This window comes from Podarcis melisellensis (genome assembly GCF_964234715.1).
Source record: "Podarcis melisellensis genome assembly, chromosome: 1".
Taxonomy (NCBI): domain Eukaryota; kingdom Metazoa; phylum Chordata; class Lepidosauria; order Squamata; family Lacertidae; genus Podarcis; species Podarcis melisellensis.
Window position 1 is genome coordinate 3,569,272 of NC_138528.1, and position 19,382 is coordinate 3,588,653.

Below are 19,382 nucleotides of genomic sequence, written 5' to 3' on the forward strand. Positions count from 1 at the left end.
GCTAATGGGACCTCCTGCTGCCACCGCGCCACCGGAGCACAATTTCTGTTCTCATCCTGAAGCAAAGTTCTTAACCCAAGGTACTATTTCTGGGTTAGTGGAGTCTGTGACCTGAAGCGTATGTAACCTGGGGTACCACTGTATAAAAACATGTACAGAATTCATTACCACCACATTTGACCAGGCCCAGTAGCTTAGTATACGTTCCATCTACACGCATCATAGAATCATAGAGTTGGAAGAGACCACAAGGGCCATCGAGTCCAACCCCCTGCCAAGCAGGAAACACCATCAGAGCACTCCTGACATATGGTTGTCAAGCCTCTGCTTCAAGACCTCCAAAGAAGGAGACTCCACCACACTCCTTGGCAGCAAATTCCACTGTCAAACAGCTCTTACTGTCAGGAAGTTCTTCCTAATGTTTAGGTGGAATCTTCTTTCTTGTCGTTTGGATCCATTGCTCCGTGTCCGCTTCTCTGGAGCAGCAGAAAACAACCTTTCTCCCTCCTCTATGTGACATCCTTTTATATATTTGAGCATGGCTATCATATCACCCCTTAACCTCCTCTTCTCCAGGCTAAACATGCCCAGCTCCCTTAGCCGTTCCTCATAAGGCATCGTTTCCAGGCCTTTGACCATTTTGGTTGCCCTCCTCTGGACACGTTCCAGTTTGTCAGTGTCCTTCTTGAACTGTGGTGCCCAGAACTGGACACAGTACTCCAGGTGAGGTCTGACCAGAGCAGAATACAGTGGCACTACTACTTCCCTTGATAGCATCAGTCACATCAACCTCCCAGAATTGGAGGCCATGGATGCTGGCGGTAAAGAGCAGCAGCTCTTGTATCATGCCTGGAAGCTGACCACTGTTGGAGTCAGAACACTGGGCTACATTGACTTTGCATCCAGCTCCTGCCTTCTTATCAGCTGTGCTACTGCATAGCCTGGCCCGTCCAGAAGGTGGCATGCAGCACATCCTCTTAAGACTGGAGGCTGTTTTATTTTATTATTATTATTAAAGCTTTTCTTGGTTTACAAAAGCACGTGCAATCTCTCTCTCTTTTTTTCAAGTAACATTTTTTACAGATCAGTTTCATTTGTTGAGACATTAGGAAGAAAAGGGGGAAAGAGGTGAAGGGAGGAAAATGTGAGTGGGGGTGGGGTCGGGTGGCAATGTTTCTATTTTGCTTGATATATGTGGAGTTTTGTGTCAACGTCGCTTGTGTTTCTTTGGTGGTGAGAGAGGTTGGGGTTGGCCTAGGGTGTGGTTGTTTGTTTGTGATTGGCTGTGGTGATCTTTGTTTTCATGTGTGAGTGGGGTGGGTGGGTGTTTGAGATCAGGTTAGCCATATAGACAGCATCTTAAAAAGCAGAGACATCACCTTGCCGACAAAGGTCCGTATAGTTCAAGCTATGGTTTTCCCAGTAGTGATGTATGGAAGTGAGAGCTGGACCATAAAGAAGGCTGATCGCCAAAGAATGGATGCTATTGAATTATGGTGCTGGAGGAGACTCTGGAGAGTCCCATGGACTGCAAGAAGATCCAAGCTCTCCATTCTGAAGGAAATCAGCCCTGAGTGCTCACTGGAAGGACAGATCCTGAAGCTGAGGCTCCAATCCTTTGGCCACCTCATGAGAAGAGAAGACTCCCTGGAGAAGACCCTGATGTTGGGAAAGATGGAGGGCACAAGGAGAAGGGGGCGACAGAGGACGAGATGGTGGGACAGTGTTCTCAAAGCTACCAGCATGAGTTTGACCAAACTGCAGGAGGCAGTGGAAGACAGAAGTGCCTGGCGTGCTCTGGTCCAGGGGGTCACAAAGAGGCGGACACGACTAAATGACACAACAACATCAAGCCATATTGATTTGTATGTTGTTGGTGGATTTTTGTCATTGTCTTGCTGGGCTGTGTATGTGATAAAGGGGAGACTGGAGGCTGTTTTGAAAGTGAAGTAACATTTCCGTGTCCTATGGAGAGGACATTCTCCCTAGGACCACCATCCCTGCATGGCAACCACAAACGACAGAAGAATGTGGTACCCAGGTCTAGAAAATGCTTTGCTCCTGGAGGCTGTAAGTGGCACAAGTTGGATATAATCGTGAGGATGGAGTCATCAGGATAGAAGTCTGGGAGATTAATCAGCCAATCCCCGCTTCTTGGAGCAGGTCTATGGCTTTGTTCACACATTACACTGGACCCAGGTACAAGCTGTTTCTACACATCTACAAGCATCCATGTGAAAGACTGTGGAATTCTTGATGTGTTCAGCTCAGTATTGTGTACAAGAGGTTTGAAGCCCTTTGAACATTACATGCGAACAGCAGCAATATTAAGAGATCAAAATGTCGAACTTTTTATAGACGGATGGAGGCCTTTATGGACTATTTGGAAAAACACTGCAAACAAATGAAATTGTGGACAGGATTCGAGATAGCAACAGCGGAACAAAAATGATAAAGTAATTGCAATCGAGGGATATTGGTAATAGACAAGAATTTAGTATATAACACAGTAGAAAATAGATTCAGGTAGGTAGCTGTGTTGGTCTGATGCAGTCGAAATAAATAAAAAAATAAGAAAATTGTCCAGTAGCACCTTAGAGACCAACTAAGTTTGTTCTGGATATAAACTTTCGTGTGCATACACACTTCTTCAGTAGAAAATACTTTGAGTACAAACACTGTGGAGATAGGAAGTCCCTACATGAAACAATGTAACTATTTAATTTGTAAAAATTGGAAATTCAATAAAACTTATACAGTCGTACCTTGGACGTTGAACAGAATCCGCCCCGGAAGTCTGTTTGACTTCCAAAACGTTCGGAAACCAAAGTGTGGCTTCTGATTGGGTGCAGGAAGCTCCTGCAGCCAATCGGAATCCCTGTCAGACGTTTGGCTTCCAAAAATAGTTCACAAACCAGAACAGCCACTTCCGGGTTTGCGGCGTTCGGGAGCCAAAACGTTCGAAAACTAAGCTGTTCGAAAACCAAGGTACGACTGTATAGGGAAAAGAGAACATTACATGTGAATAAGCGTACAAGTGTACAGCTCAACTACTGTGTGCTTGGATTATACAGTCGAACGGAACATGTGAACAGCCCTTAGTTGCCACTGCTGCCTAGCAAGTCACACTCTGGCTGCCCCACACATCCCATAATGACAACTTAACACCCTCAAATAAAACCTTCAATGTAAGAAGAGGCTGCTGGATCAGGCGAGTGGCCCATCTAGTCCAGCAACCCGTTCTCACAATGGCCAATCAGATGCCTGTGGGAAGCCTGGAAGCAGGATTCGAACACAACACACACTTCTCAGCAACTGATATTTTGAGGCACAATAGAGGAGGCAGAACACAGCTAACCTTCCCATTCAGAGACAGCATCTTTCTCTATGCCAGAGGAATGGAAATGATAAGGAATTGTGCTAGAGCACCACTGCACATTGGGGACACAGGTGGCGCTGTGGGTTAAACCACAGAGCCTAGGACTTGCCGATCAGAAAGTCGGCAGTTCGAATCCCCACGACGGGGTGAGCTCCCGTTGCTCGGTCCCTGCTCCTGCCAACCTAGCAGTTCGAAAAATGTCAAAGTGCAAGCAGATAAATAGGTACCGCTCTGGCAGGAAGGTAAACAGTGTTTCCGTGCGCTGCTCTGGTTCTCCAGAAGCAGCTTAGTCATGCTGGCCACATGACCCGGAAGCTGTACGCCGGCTCCCTCGGCCAGTAAAGCGAGATGAGCGCCACAACCCCAGAGTCGGCCACGACTGGACCTAATGGTCAGGGGTCCCTTTACCTTTTTACCACTGCACATGGATCCAGAGTCAATATCAGAAATAAGCAAACATATGCAAATATTTGCTTAACGAGCATTGCTTCCATGTACTGCAGAATGTTTTTTTTTGGCAAGGAATCTCGATTTATTTTTCTAAGCCAAGCATGCACAGAGCCCAGAAAATAATCCTGAATCTTGGAAAAAGGAAAAAGTGAGCGACCGTTCAGAACAGCTGCTAATAATGCCAAGAGGGAACAGAAAAGAGCGGACTTCAAAATCGGAGGCTGTTCTGTTTTGCCCTGGCATGAACGCATTAAGGGTCTGCTCTGTTTTTGCAAATAAAGCCAGCATTAAAAAAAAAGGTAAAGGACCCCTGACAGTTAAGTCCAGTTGCGAACGACTCTGGGGTTGCAGCACTCATCTTGCTTTTCTGGCCAAGGGAGCTGATGTTTGTCCGCAGACAGTTTTTCCGGGTCATGTGGCCAGCAGGACTAAGCCGCTTCTGGCGAAACCAGAGCAGCACACGGAAACACTGTTTACCTTCCTGCCGGAGCACTACCTATTTATCTACTAGCACTGGTGTGCTTTCAAACTGCTAGGTTGGCAGCAGCTAGGACAGAGCAACAGGAGCTCAACCTATTGTGAGGATTCAAACCGCCAACCTTCCAATCGGCAAGCCCAAGAGGCTTGGTGGTTTAGACCACAGCGCCACCCGCGTCCCAGCATGGAGACCCCCCCAAAACAGGGGAAATATTGGGATGTTCCCAATGTGAGTATATCCAATGGTTAAACCGTTCCTAGGGCACCCAACTACTGTAGTAAAATGCTGAGAAAGAAATTGAACAATACTACTATGGACGCGGGTGGTGCTGTGGGTTAAACCACAGAGCCTAGGACTTGCCGATCAGAAGGTTGGCGGTTCGAATCCCCCCGACGGGGTGAGCTCCCGTTGCTCGGTCCCAGCTCCTGCCAACCTAGCAGTTCAAAAGCACGTCAAACTGCAAGTAGATAAATAGGTACCGCTCTGGTGGGAAGGTAAATGCCGTTTCCGTGCCCTGCTCTGGTTCGTCAGAAGCAGCTTAGTCATGCTGGCCACATGACCCAGAAGCTGTACGCCAGCTCCCTCGGTCAATAAAACGAGATGAGCGCCGCAACTCCAGAGTCATCCACGACTGGACCTAATGGTCAGGACTCCCTTTACCTTTATCTTACTTGAGAACAGCCTGTGAATGAAGTCACTTGTCACAGCTGGTGGATATCCAAAAGAGCATCGCATTCGCAAAGGACTCGCAAAGGACAGAAGCTGCCAACTGGCCAACATCAACATTAGACCTCAAGCTTCAACGTCTAATTGCCTCCCCAAAACTGCATACAATTTGCAAGGAATACAATTCTACCTCTCTGCTGAGAAACTTCCCTTTCTGCTTTGGTCTTCTTGCAGAAGAAGGACCCACAACTGACCAACGCCAAGGTCTTTTTTCTTCTCGGCTGTTCCCCACACAACTGCAGAATGACGAATGGAATCCAGTTGCTGACTGTACCTGCCCCATGGTCTGAGGGTCCCCCACACCTACTTTAGAGGAGCTCCGCAACTTGCACCCTTTCCAGACAGCCTCCCCAGGCCAACTTACTCCAGCTAGTGTTAACCTTAACTCCCATAGTAATGTCAGATCTGCTTTCATGGCAGAGCCGGCCCTACCATTAGACTAAGATTTCTGGTGTCATGAATGGACACTTCTTCGTTTCTATTCCATGTTTACTTTCAGGGAAAAGGAGATGTTCTTGTGGGATTCCTGCCTCAGGGGCCAAATTAACCTGGCCAGCCTTGGATCCTAATCCCCAGGATGGAAGAACGAGGGCTGCTATTTCTGATTCTGCTTCAGGCAGCAAAATATATTGAGCCAGCCCTGGTAGCGCGGCATTATGGGTTTTAAGAATCTATACAGGCAGGGCAGGTGATGTGGTTCTTTCTGCACACCAGTTGGGCAAGGGAGACCTTTGTTTGGGAAGTAGCTACATCGCCATTGGCCTGTCCATGATGTCCCTTAATATGGATGTTGCCTAGGACTGCCATAAGTCCAGAATTTCCAGGACATATCTGAGATTCGTCCGTCGGAAATAGCACGTGGGCAGAATTTTCAAAAATCAGTAAAAATGTTTGGGAAAACCCAGCCATATGGCAACCCAGTGTTGATTTTTGTGTGAATTTTCTTAAAAAATAGCTCAAAAACTTTTGCAAAAAATCCAGTTTTTCACTTTTTGAAACCCTGATGTTGCCTCACACTAAGTCAGATCATTGGTCCATGTAGCTTACTACTGTCTACACCAACTGGCAGACGTTTCCCAGGATTTCATGCAGGTATCCCTCCCTGTCCTACCTGAAGATGCCAAGGATGGTCTACATCCTTCTACATGCAGAGCAGCTGCTTCAACACAGAGATACGGCCCTTTCCTGCTCAATGAAATCTCTCCCCAAGGACGTGCCCACCCAAATTCTGGAGACAGCACCTACCTGCATATTGCTAAATAGATTGATTATTAGAACACCATGGAATGCTCTCCCATCAGACAAGGAGATAAATAACTATACAACTTTTAGAAGACATTGGAAGGCAACCCTGTATAGGAATGTTCTAAATGTTCTGTGTTTTGTTATGCTTTTATATTTGTTGGAAGCTGCCCAGAGTGGCTGGGGAAACCTATTCAGATGGGCGGGGTACAAATAATAATAATAATAATAATAATAATAATAATAATAAGCAGTTCACAACAGACTCTCTCCTCCAAAGGGTGCTTATCTTTGCCAATCCCCCATCACTCACAGAAAGGGGATCAGCACATTTTCAGCTGCATTGTCTAAAAACTGCCAAATGAAATTTGGGGAGGGACCTTTCGACGACGTATTGATGAGATCTCATTAGGCACTTAATAAATCCTCGCCGGGCGAAAGGGGGAATCGCTTGGCACCAGCCTGCTGGGGTTAGGGAAGGAACAGGGCCGCCAACCAATTCCCTTAATTGACTGGCCTTGTTAATTGACTAACCTTTTACACCCATTTTTACAACTAATAGAGAGGAATAAAATTCAGAGCGCAAGGCTCCCGGTCTGAGCATCCCTCTGGGAGGCGTCTCACCATTAATTCCAAGGTCAGCGCAGTCCACGGGGCCTGCCGGGGAGATGGATTAGTCTCTCCGTGTTGGGAAGAAAATCCATTATCGAGGGCACAGCTGTAAGAACCGGCTTGTTCACCCAGTTTCACAAGGGCTTGTTCAGAGACCCCGCTGGTTGGTAAAGGCCGCTTACACAAGATCAGCTTCAGAGGGGAAGGAATATGCCAAACTGGAGGGGCGCAGAGGGGGAGTCAGTGGGTTGAGCCTGATGGAGTGCTAAATAACTCGTACCATCAATGCCAGGATTCACACTTGCGCAGTAGAACTTCCTCCCCTTCTCCTCTCCCCACGCGACTCCGAAATCTGTTCTGTGGGTTCCCCAAATCTTCCAGATCAGATTTGAGGAGGGTGTGCATGCAGGGGGAGATTTGCACTGGGCAAGAACAAATCTTCATGGAAGCAGAAAGAGTGCGATGGAGAGCCACCAGTGTTGGAAAGACTCAAAGACCACTTGGTCACAACTCATCTCTCACCTGAAGGCCCAAAGACTAGCTGAGATATGGGGGTCTCACAACCCAACCGTGTTCAGGACTGGATTTAGGTGAGTTGAGATTGATAGATGATAGATAGATAGATAGATGATAGATAGATAGATAGATGATAGATAGATAGATAGAAGATAGACAGACAGACAGACAGACAGACAGACAGACAGAGATAGATATAGATAGATAGATAGATGATAGATAGATAGATAGATAGATGATAGATAGATAGATAGAGATAGATAGATAGATAGATAGATAGATAGATAGATAGATAGATAGATGATAGATAGATAGATAATAGTGTTAAAGGGGGATTTTTCTCTGGTGGCAGATGACAGAAGACTGGATCCAATGGATCCAAACTACAAGAAAGAAGATTCCACCTAAACATTAGGAAGAACTTCCTGACAGTAAGAGCTGTTCAACAGTGGGATTTGCTGTCAAGGAGTGTGGTGGAGTCTCCTTCTTTGGAGGTCTTTAAGCAGAGGCTTGACAACCATATGTCAGGAGTGCTCTGATGGTGTTTCCTGCTTGGCAGGGGGTTGGACTCGATGGCCCTGGTGGTCTCTTCCAACTCTATGATTCTATGATTCTATGAAGACTGACACCATGAGACCGATGTAAAACCAAATTAAATAAGGACTTTATTTCAAAACAACACACAGTAAAGCTTGTGGGTGTTTTTCCTGCAGGCAGAGTTCAAACTGCAGCTTTTCTCCTTTTGTAGTCATGGCCAGCTGTACCCAATCAGCCCAGACCTTACAGAAAACTGTTCTTAAAGGTACAAACATGTTTCTGTGCAGAATGTCTCCCAATAGATAGATAGATTGGGGGGGGGGAGAGAGAGAGGGAGGGAGGGAGAGAAGCCACTACCTAAATCAGGCATGTCCAAAGTCCATTTCGGGGTCCTAATCCGGCCCGCCGGTCGGTTTAATCCAGCCCCTGTGGCACTTTATTTCCTGGAGTAAAATCCTTAAAAAAGCTGAACAATTTTAATCCTTAAAAAAGGTCAACACACACGTTCACTTCATCAAATCTGGCCCTCTTTGAAAAACGTTTGGACACCCCTGACCTAAATCTAAACTATACCACTTAGAGACGATTGTAATTAAGTGGCATAGAAATTTAAGTCCATAAAAGAGAGGGAAAAGGCCTTGGGCGCAGCAATTATACTAACAGCCCTGTATTTTCAGCTGCACCAGTTTTAAAAGGGATTGTGTTGTTTCTTCAACACCCTTTGTGTAGAGGCATTCAGAGTCCAATGAAATTAGCCCAATGAAACAAAAGTCATAAAGAGGTGTCAACTCAAGGTCAGGCAATACTCAAGGCTTGCTCACACCTGAAAGCAAATCCCCTGGAGCCTTCAACATCAAGTAGTTACATGCATGTGCAAATGCGATTCCGCTCACATGTTCATCAGCAAGGCACATGGCTTGTGGGACACCTGTCCTCTGCCCCACTTTCCAGCAAAGCTATCCAGGCCAGTGATCTCACACCACATTTATTTCCAGCGATTGCTCTCGTGCACCAGCGCTGATCAGGCCATCCCGAGGGAACTGGAAGAAATCTCCTCCTCCTCATCAAAATGACACTGTCTTATCAGGCACCAAGGCCAGTCCCGTCCACAACTCAATTACCAGCTTTCACTGATTCAGAAGCTGGGACTCTCAGCCCCAGCCAACATGGTCTAAATGTGTCAATCTGTTCGGAACACCCTCCAGCCCCCAGGCGCAATCACATCCCTTTTCTTGTCCTACTATAATAATAATAAGAAGAATAAATTTTATTTATATCCCGCCCTCCCCAGCCGGAGCTGGGCTCAGGGCAGCTAAAGTAAAAGGTAAAGGTACCCCTGCCCGTACGGGCCAGTCTTGACAGACTCTGGGGTTGTGCGCCCATCTCACTTAAGAGGCCGGGGGCCAGCGCTGTCCGGAGACACTTCCGGGTCACGTGGCCAGCGTGACAAAGCTGCATCTGGCGAGCCAGAGCCACACACGGAAACGCCGTTTACCTTCCCGCTGGTAAGCGGTCCCTATTTATCTACTTGCACCCGGAGGTGCTTTCGAACTGCTAGGTTGGCAGGCGCTGGGACAGAGCAGCGGGAGCGCACGCCGCCGCAGGGATTCGAACCGCCGACCTTTCGATCGGCAAGTCCTAGGCACTGAGGCTTTAACCCACAGCGCCACCTGCGTCCCTGGGCGTCTCAGGGCAGCTAACAACAATCAAAATAATCCAACATTCTAAAAACATTCATTATAAAATTAATTAAAATCAAATTAAAATCAAATTGATGGCAACCATCAAGCAAAATTCTGTGCAGATTGCCAGAGGAGGGGGTCAGGCTGTGCCCTGACCAAAGGCCTGGTGGAACAGCTCTGTCTTGCAGGCCCTGTGGAAAGATGTCAAGTCCCACAGGGCCCTAGTCTCTTGTGACAGAGCGTTCCACCAGATTGGAGCCACAGCCGAAAAAGCCCTGGCTCTAGTTGAGGCCAGCCTAACCTCTCTGTGGCCTGGGATCTTCAGGATGTTTTTATTTGCAGACCATAAATTTCTCTGTGGGGCATACCAGGAGAGGCGGTCCCGTAGGTACGAGGGTCCTAGGCCGTATAGGGCTTTAAAGGTTAAAACCAGTACCTTAAACCTGATCCTGTACTCCACCGGGAGCCAGTGCAGCTGGTATAGCACCGGGTGAATATGATCTCGCAGCGAAGACCCCATAAGGAGTCTCGCCGCGGCATTCTGCACCCGCTGGAGTTTCTGGGTCAGTCTCAAGGGCAGCCCCACGTAGAGCGAGTTACAATAATCCACTCTGGAGGTGACCGTCTCAAGAGAAATCTTTTTTTGCCAACTCTACTCAGATAGTGGGGGGAGATTTTGGGGGAGGGGTTAGGGTTAGATCTGTGGAGGGCATGCCTGCAGCTCACACATGGCATCCACAACAGTTCCTCTGGTTTGCAAAGGTTCCCCCTGGTCCCAAAGATGGACAGCTATGATGAAGAGATACCCACTGAATTCTCCAAAGACTGGGGAATGTATTTCTCCTTTCTCAGATCCTCAAGCTGTTTCTGCTCTTCCAACTGCAGCTCTGCTGCTTAGCTCAGAATGTGCATGGCAGGAAGCATGTTGCTGTGGCAAAGAGCCAAAGGGAAATGCTGACCTTATATCCCTTCCAGCTCTTGCCACCAGGTGCTGTGAGTTACCAATCAGCCTCACCTATGTGGCTTCACCTTGCCTCTTCTGAACAAACTTAGGAAAGCCCCAGTCCTGCAAAGTCCTATTGGTCACAGGGCCTGGCTCCTGCATGCACTCCTGACAACAGAGCCATTGGCGTGATCCAGAAGGCCTTTCTTGTGTTCCTGCCACTTGTGATGACAGCTGGCATTTCACTTGGGCGTTAGGAAGAAAAACTGACTGTAACACGATGGGATAGACCCAGCTCTGTTGCTCTTTGAGCAAACAACAACAACAGACCTTTCTGTGTTGACCTTTAAAGCCCTAAACAGCCTCGGTCCAGTATACCTGAAGGAGCGTCTCCACCCCCATCGTTCTGTCTGGACACTGAGGTCCAGCGCCGAGGGCCTTCTGGCGGTTCCCTCATTGCGAGAAGCAAAGCTACGGTGGTGGCACCCGCCCTGTGGAACGCCCTCCCACTAGATATCAAAGAGATAAACAACTACCTGACATTTAGAAAACATCTGAAGGCAGCCCTGTTCAGTGAAGGTTTTAAAGTGTGACATTTCGATGTATATTTAATTTTTGTTGGAAGCGGCCCAGAGTGGCTGGGGAAACCCAGCCAGATGGGCGGGGTACAAATAATAAATTTTTATTATTTCTGCCCTTTGTTAAAAAGGGACATCTGCAGACAAGATTCAAAACTGTTGAGCAACACAAGTTCTGTTGTGGGAGACTGGAAGATGGCAGCAAGGTGAAGGACTTGGGACCACACCGTGGTTGGAAAGGGGACGAGGTATCAGCATGCAAGAGGGAACACACACACACACATGACTGCACTGTGGAACGCAAAATCAGCAGCCGAGAGCACAGGGTGTTTGCTTTTTGAAGATCCTGGCAGTGAGGAGATATTGTAACAATTCTGGGGAACACAGCATCCTGCTCACAGGCCAGGGCTGAAGGTGCCCCCTTTGGCCTAGATGCCTCCCGCTGTGGAGTCACTAACCAAGGTTGTCACTTATCAAGAGAGGGCGCAGTGGGCACATGGGACGGTGTCGCGAGTCCAGAGTCCAGCAGCAAGCAGGACACAGAGTCGGAAGCTGCAGTCACCGGCCAAGGATCAGGCTGAGGCTCTTGGAGATCAGGAGGTCACAGAGCCTGAAGCGGACAGACAGGAGTCCACAGAACCATCTCCCACACTGCCAGGGTGAGAACCAGGACTCTCGTGGGCACCTTCCTCCGATCATAGGGAAGCAAACGCCTCACAAAGCATCTCACTGGTGTGGCAGCGTAAGAAGTACAGGGGTGGGAGGCCTTGGAGCCAAGGATCGCGGAGCCTGACAGACAGGAGGTGGGACAAGCAAAGGCCTTTGTTGGAGCAACTTGCTCAGTCGGAGCTCTCCATGGTTCTGAAATTTCTGAGCCTGCCTTATCCCATCAGGACCAACACCGGGGCAAATGGGAGGGAGGATTGATTGAAATATGACAGCACTTTTGAAAGGTCAGTTCTCCAACACAGATATCTGGCGTGCAGAAAAGGTCTACTGGAATTTTTCTGCTGATAGACGGTGGAGGGCTGGGCAAGCAGAACTTGGGAACTCTAGGGCCGCCTCTTTCCATATGAACCTACCCGGACCCTGAGATCATCTCCTGAGGCCCTTCTTCGTGTGCCTCCTCCTCAAGAGGTCCGGAGGGTGGCAACACAAGAACGGGGCCTTCTCTGCAGTGGCTCTCCGTCTGTGGGATGCTCTTCCCAGGGAAGTTCGCCTGGCGCCTTCATTACACAGCTTTAGGTGTCAGGCAAAAATATTCCTTTTTAACCAGGCCTTTGGTTGACCTGATGTACATCCTACACCCTTTTAAAATGTGGCTCTTTTTTGCGGGGTGTGTGGGGTGTGTGTGTATTATTGGGTTATTGTTTTTATTCTGATTTTATATATTGTGATCTTTTTTTTGTGAACCGCCTTGAGACTTCCAGGTATAGGACGGTATATAAACTCAAGAAATAAATACAGTGGTGCCCTGCAAGACGAATGCCTCGCAAGACGAAAAACCCGCTAGACGAAAGGGTTTTCCGTTTTTGAGGCGCTTCGCAAAACGAATTTCCCTATGGGCTTGCTTCGCAAGAAGAAAGCCCATAGGGAAATCTCCGGGGACCTCTTTTAAATGCTAGCGGTGGGGAGCAAAGCCTCCCCCCCTCCAGCCTTCAGAAGAGGTCCAGGAAGGCCGGCGGGGGCCGAAAGGCTTTGCTCCCCACCGCCAGCATTTTAAAAGCAGTCCGGGATAGCAGAGAAGCGCTTCCCGCTATCCCGGATGGCTTTTGAAGGCAAGCGGGGGGGAGCAAAGACTTTTGCCCCCCGCCGGCCTTCAGAAGAGGTCCAGGACCTCTTCCGAAGGCGGGCGGGGGGCAAAAGTCTTTGTCCTCCCTGCCTGCCTTCCCGGGGGCTTTTAAATCGCCCCGGGACAGTCCCGGGGGAGGTCGGGGGACAGATTGTCCCCGGACCTGGTCTGAAGGCGGTTTCCATAGGAACGCATTAATTGATTTTTAATGCATTCCTATGGGCAACCGTGCTTCGCAAGACGAAAAACTCGCAAGATGAAAAGACTTGCGGAACGAATTAATTTCGTCTTGCGAGGCACCACTGTAAGAACAAAAACAGCTGGTTTCACACATGCTTGTCAGGAGTAATTCTTAGTCCTCCCTGCATTACAGGGGGTTGGACTAGATGGCCCTTAGGGTCCCTCCCAACACTACAATTCTATGATTCCCCCTAGTGAGGCAGCCTCTTCTATATGCTTTTGCTCAAGACCAATCATGTCAGAAACAAGCAAACCCTCATATAAAGAGGCAGGCCTCCAGGGGGCTTAAATATTTTTCTGTCAACAGGGTTATAAACTTGACACAACAACTGAAGACCATAAACTACCTTAAATGCACACAGGGACACACACACACACACACACACACACACACACTCCCTCTTTCAATCTGAGCTCCCGTCTCAACTCTCTTTATCCACCAAGGTTGCTATTAAAATCCTTTACCTCCTCGCAGTCATTGTTGGAGATGCAAGATGGCTGGGCTTCCTCATTCAGAGGCTCGATCACCGTCACCTCCGCAAAGTCCTCCACGGATTTCTGAAACTCCGGCAGAGATCGCCTCCCATAGCGCTTCCCACCTTTGATGTATTTGGGTTGGGCTTCTGGGGAAGAATCTGCAAGCAAGAAACGGAATCCGAGATGTTAGGTAATCTCTCCAAGAAGAGATCCCCCTGCCCTGGGAGGGATGCAAGAGTTTTCTTATTCCTCTGGGAACAGAGGAAGCTGCCCTATACTGTGTCAAGCCATTGGGTCCACTCAGTTCAGTATTGCAGGCATGGACTGGCAGTTGCTCTCCAGGGCTGCAGGCAGCAGACATTCCCAGTCGTACCTGAAGATGCCAGGAACTGAATCGTGCAACTTCTGCTGAAGGAATGGGTTTCCCAAATCTAAAATCTGACTGTGCAGTCAGTCTGAAACGGGCCACAAAATCCCATTTTTCCTTCTCCAAGGGTGCATTAGCTAAAAAACATTAACTTGAGGTCTTGAGCAAATGTATAACAGGAACCCAGCTGTATAAACAAAGCTCTCTCCTTTATCAGTCCGTGACTCCTAATGAATGGCCTTGTCAGTTCCAAAGTGGAGCAGGGATGGCACACCTGGGTCTTATCTTACATCCTGACCACACTGACGCACAGACCTTGTCAGCCCCCCGGGAACGGTGCCAGGAGTGCTCTTAGAGTTGGTGACCTTCTTACCCCAAGATAAGGAATACAGGAACAGGAACACCCTTCTATGGTCAAGAGTACAGGAACAGGAACACCCTTTTATGGTTAAGAGTACAGGGACAGGAACATCTGTGATGTCAACTTACGTGTATAAGCTGACGTGGCTGGATTCCTGGGGAAGGGGGGAGAGGGTGCCTGGAGGATATATATACTGCATGGAATCTCTCATTTCTTTGGACTTGCTGTGGACTGACCACGCAAGTGCCTTCTGCTATCCGGAGAGCGGAATAAACTCTTTCTCTGAACCAGACCTTGGTGTCATTTGACTTCCTTCCTCCCATCCGGGAGCAACGCAGAGCCCACCAATCGGTAAAGTCTAATAAGGCTACACTGCAGTGCAAAGCAGGTCTTCTAAACTGAGCTGAGCCCAAACCAACCAACAGACCCCACTGGGATCCGAACCCAGGATTTCCTGTTTACCAAACAAGTCCTTTGACCAAATAAGCTACTTTTCTGCACCAGCATATGCCTGACCTCACTTGCAAGAAACCGCGGGAGAAATGTGACCATCTCCCCAGAGCCAACATCTTTTTGGCATCAGGCAAAGGTGTTTTTATTTAGCCAGGCCTTGGACCCTGTTATTGGCCTTTCATGCTGTTGTGGCTACAACCTGCTTTCCTCCCCGCTAGGCTTTTTGTTGAAATCCGATGTTTTTAAGAATGGTTTTATTCTGGGGCCTCTCCAAAGAGCAAAAGGGCGAAAAATAAACCGATCGTAAAATTGCAAGGATTCAGCAGCATGAGATGAGGAGACAGAAAGACGGGGCACATATTAGAATACTCCGAGAAATCCTTTGGAAGCCCAGCCTGAGAGCCCCTCCAGTGTCGCCGTGGCGATCCCTTTTATACAAATTCCCTCTCCGAGCTTGTTAGTGCAAATGTATTCGGCAGCTTAGCTATGCAATGAATTATAAAATACACAGGACCAGGAACCCTTTGATATCCTCTCTCTCTCTCCCCCTCCCCGACTTCCCCGGACTTGCACCCCATCCATGCATATTGCAAACCCTGGGGAACGCACGCTGGCGTGCGGGTGTTTGAACAAGGCAATTTTAACAAGATTTCCTGCAGCTGGAGCCTGGACATGAAAGCCATACGATGAAGTGCACAGATAGGGAAAATCAGAAACGAGACAGGCTGATTAAATAAGACCCAGAAGAACAAAAGCAAAGCTTATCATCACCATTAAAGCTGGGCTGCTGCAGTTGCTAGCCTACAGACTTTCGCTGCCATGTTAGCTCTGGTAGATTCTCTATGGCCCGTTCATTTTCTTGCTTTGCCTTGAAAAATTGGGGTGGGGGTGGGGGGTTATTTCATTACAGCAAAGCGCAATTGGATTTCTCCAAAGCAGAGAGAAGCTAACCCACCATGGTGTGTGTGTGTCCTGTGCCAGGAGAGATCTGGGGGGAATTGCCAGGGCACTGTGACAACAGACCTCCTCGCGGGACCTAGCCCACGTTTTCTTCAGCTAAAGCATTAATGGAAGTCCTGCTCAGCTATGCCAGAATCCCCTTGTGACAACAACTTTAAAGATACGGCAACTCAAACTGTTGAAGGAATGAGTTTGCCTCCACCTATTCAGATTACAAGTGGGGGTCCACATAGAATCATAGTCGGAATCTCCTTTCTTGTAATTTGAAGCCATGGGTTCGAGTCCTGCCCTCCAGAGCAAGAAAAAACAAGCCTGCGCCATCTTCCATGTGACAGCCCTTAAGATACAGTGGTACCTCGGGTTAAGTACTTAATTCGTTCCGGAGGTCCGTTCTTAACCTGAAACTGTTCTTAACCTGAAGCACCACTTTAGCTAATGGGGCCTCCTGCTGCCGCCGCACCGCTGGAGCATGATTTCTGTTCTCATCCTGAAGCAAAGTTCTTAACCTGAAGCACTATTTCTGGGTTAGCGGAGTCTGTAACCTGAAGCGTATGTAACCTGAGGTACCACTGTATTTGAAGATGGCTATCATCTCTCCTCTCAGTCTTCTCTTCTCCAGGCTAAACATACCCAGCTCCTTCAACTGTTCCTCATAAGGCTTGGCTTCTAGACCCTTGATCATCTTAACTGCCCTCCTCTACACACCTTCCAGCTTGTCAACATCCTTCTTAAATTGTGGCGCCCAGAACTGGATACAGGACTCCAGGTGTGGTCTCACCAAGGCAGAAGAGAGTGGAACTGCTCCTTCCCTTGATCTGGACACTAGAATTCTGTTGAGGCAGCCTAGAATAGCATTAGCTTTTTTTGCTGCTGCATCACACTGTGGACTCATGTCAAGCTTGTGATCCACTAAGACTCCAAGATCCCTTTACCCATGTACTGCTAGCAAGCCACATGTAGGACTAGTAAGCCAGGTGACTGAATGCTCTTCCATAAAGTCCACACATACACGCACCTTTCCAGATAATGCTAGAAGACAGGGAGGAAACTTGGATCTGTCCTCGCCGGTCCTAGAAGGATCCTTTGAAAAAGTCCCATATGCTCAGAGACTTTGCGCCTCTTCATTGGGGGAGATAGGAAGTCCAGAGCACTTGTTCTTTAGATGTCCCTTTTATGAAGAGGCACGGAGTGAGACCATTGATCCCCTGCTGGTGAGGCTCATTGACCTCCCGGAAAAGCAAAAATTCGACCTTTTCCTGTTAGGCAAAGATCAGACCCGGATGGTCGCCAGATTCCGTGTACAGATCTGTAGGTGCAGACCATCCCCCGACCCAAACTAGTTTGTTAAGAAAATCCCCAAACTCGTTTCCATGGGTGACTCTGGCTCATCTCTCTGCGGCAGCTCATCTTAAAGTTCAAGTGTCTATACGCTTATCACATTTATAAATTTCAAATTTATTGTTGTACATTGTTTTAAATGTTTGTTTTCCTTCAGGGATTGTTTTATAAGCTGGTCTCCGACCGTAATAAATTATCTATCTATCTAAAGTAAAGGTAAAGGGACCCCTGACCATTAGGTCCAGTCGTGACCGACTCTGGGGTTGCGGCACTCATCTCGCTTTACTGGCCGAGGGAGCTGGCGTACAGCTTCCGGGTCATGTGGCCAGCATGACTAAGCCGCTTCTGGCGAACCAGAGCAGCGCACGGAAACGCCGTTTACCTTCCCGCTGCAGCGGTACCTATTTATCTACTTGTACTTTGACGTGCTTTCAAACTGCTAGGTTGGCAGGAGCAGGGATTGAGCAACGGGAGCTCACCCCGTCGCGGGGATTCGAACCACCGACCTTCTGATCAGCAAGCCCTAGGCTCTGTGGTTTAACAGTAAGGGGAAGTGCTGTGGCTCAAAGGTGGAACAGCCTCTTTTATACATTTCCGTATATATTTGTGGGCCCCAGCTCTTCTCTTTTGTTTAATCTACTGAGCTACTTTCGTTTGGAATTCTTTTCCTCGATTTTAATTGCTGCAGTCCGTCGGTGAGGGACAGGCACGAAACCTTAGGAAGATATCAATAAATACAAACAACTATCTCCTCCAGTCTGTATCTGGGGTGGATTTCAAAATTGCGGTTTTGGTTTTGTTGACGTACGGAACGGTGCTCGCTGTTGCTTTTCACTGCAAGATCGCTTCGAGATATTTTACGGAAAGCAATGTATAATTGGAACCGAACAGCTAAATAAATAAATAAATAAATAAATAAGATAATTTTCTACACACACACAAACCTCTTGCCTCTTCAGCCTCCTGAGCAAGTCTGGAAGGAAGATAAGAGAGGTCCATTGAAGGCAACCTCCTTGCCGTTAGCTATGCATCAATTTTTATGGCTCAAGCCAAAGTCTGCAGCCATTAAAAAATGGGGGGAGCACTCTGGATATCGGAGGCCCTGGGCTGCTGTGGATCCCGCAGGTGTTGCAGCTGACTCCATTCAATGAAGGGAATCAGCAGGCGGAGAGCTGTAACCTGCCCCCCTCCCCTTGCCATCCCGACTGCTCGCTCCCCCCCCCCCCACAACCAGCCATTGCCAGGGGCTATGCTTTGTTATGTATCGACATCAGATGCAAGGCTTCTCTGCAAGGAGGGAAAAGAAACCTCATATTGACTTTCTTTGCACATCTACACACAACTCAGATTTGAGCGGGGGATGTGTGTCTGTGGAATAGAGACGCTCTTGATTTCTGATTATTTATTTAACAAAACCTGTAGACCGGCGGATTGTAATAAAACCTGAAAGTGACTCGATTTCTGAAGGCTGCGAGTGTGTGCTTCTGAAATACACACCCACCTTAGGGTGCTACGGTGTTTTTTCCTTTATTTTTAAATAAGTGGCACGACTGTAATGTCAAAAGACACAAAGGGGCAAGTTTGTATTTCATTCTCTTTTTTTTAACATAGCATATTATCCTTTCATTGTTGTTGTTGTTTAGTTGTTTAGACATGTCTGACTCTTCGTGATCCCATGGACCAGAGCACACCAGGCCCTCCTGTCTTCCACTGCCTCCCGCAGTTTGGTCAAACTCATATCAGTAGCTTCGAGAACACTGTCCTCTGTCGTCCCCTTCTCCTTGTGCCCGCCATCTTTCCCAACATCAGGGTCTTTTCCAGGGAGTCTTCTCTTCTCATGAGGTGGCCAAAGTACTGGAGCCTCAGCTTCAGGATCTGTCCTTCCAGTGAGCACTCAGGGCTGATTTCCTTCAGAATGGGATAGGTTTGATCTTCTTGCAGTCCATGGGACTCTCAAGAGTCTCCTCCATAGCTTTTACTATATGGACCTTTGTTGGCAAGGTGATGTCTCTGCTTTTTAAGATACTGTCTAGGTTTGTCATTGCTTTTCTCCCAAGAAGCAGGTGTCTTTTAATTTCATGACTGCTATCACCATCTGCAGTGATCATGGAGCCCAAGAAGGTAAAATCTCTCACTGCCTCCATTTCTTCCCCTTCTATTAAAACCAGAATGGGGAAATTCTGACCTGCAGGCCTCCCCAGTTGGCCCACGAGGCCATTTTGGTCAAGTCATGCCAACCTATCTGACACCT

General features: G+C 48.0%; 1 protein-coding gene across 1 annotated transcript in view; it reads right to left on the minus strand.

The window, feature by feature from the left end:
• Nucleotides 1–19,382, minus strand: part of NIN (ninein) — a 123,489-nt gene that overhangs the window by 59,181 nt on the left and 44,926 nt on the right. Inside the window, exon 5 of the mRNA XM_081921416.1 lies at nt 13,641–13,810. Within this exon, the coding sequence (XP_081777542.1) occupies nt 13,641–13,810 (170 nt within the window). The remainder of the gene's footprint in view (nt 1–13,640; nt 13,811–19,382) is intronic.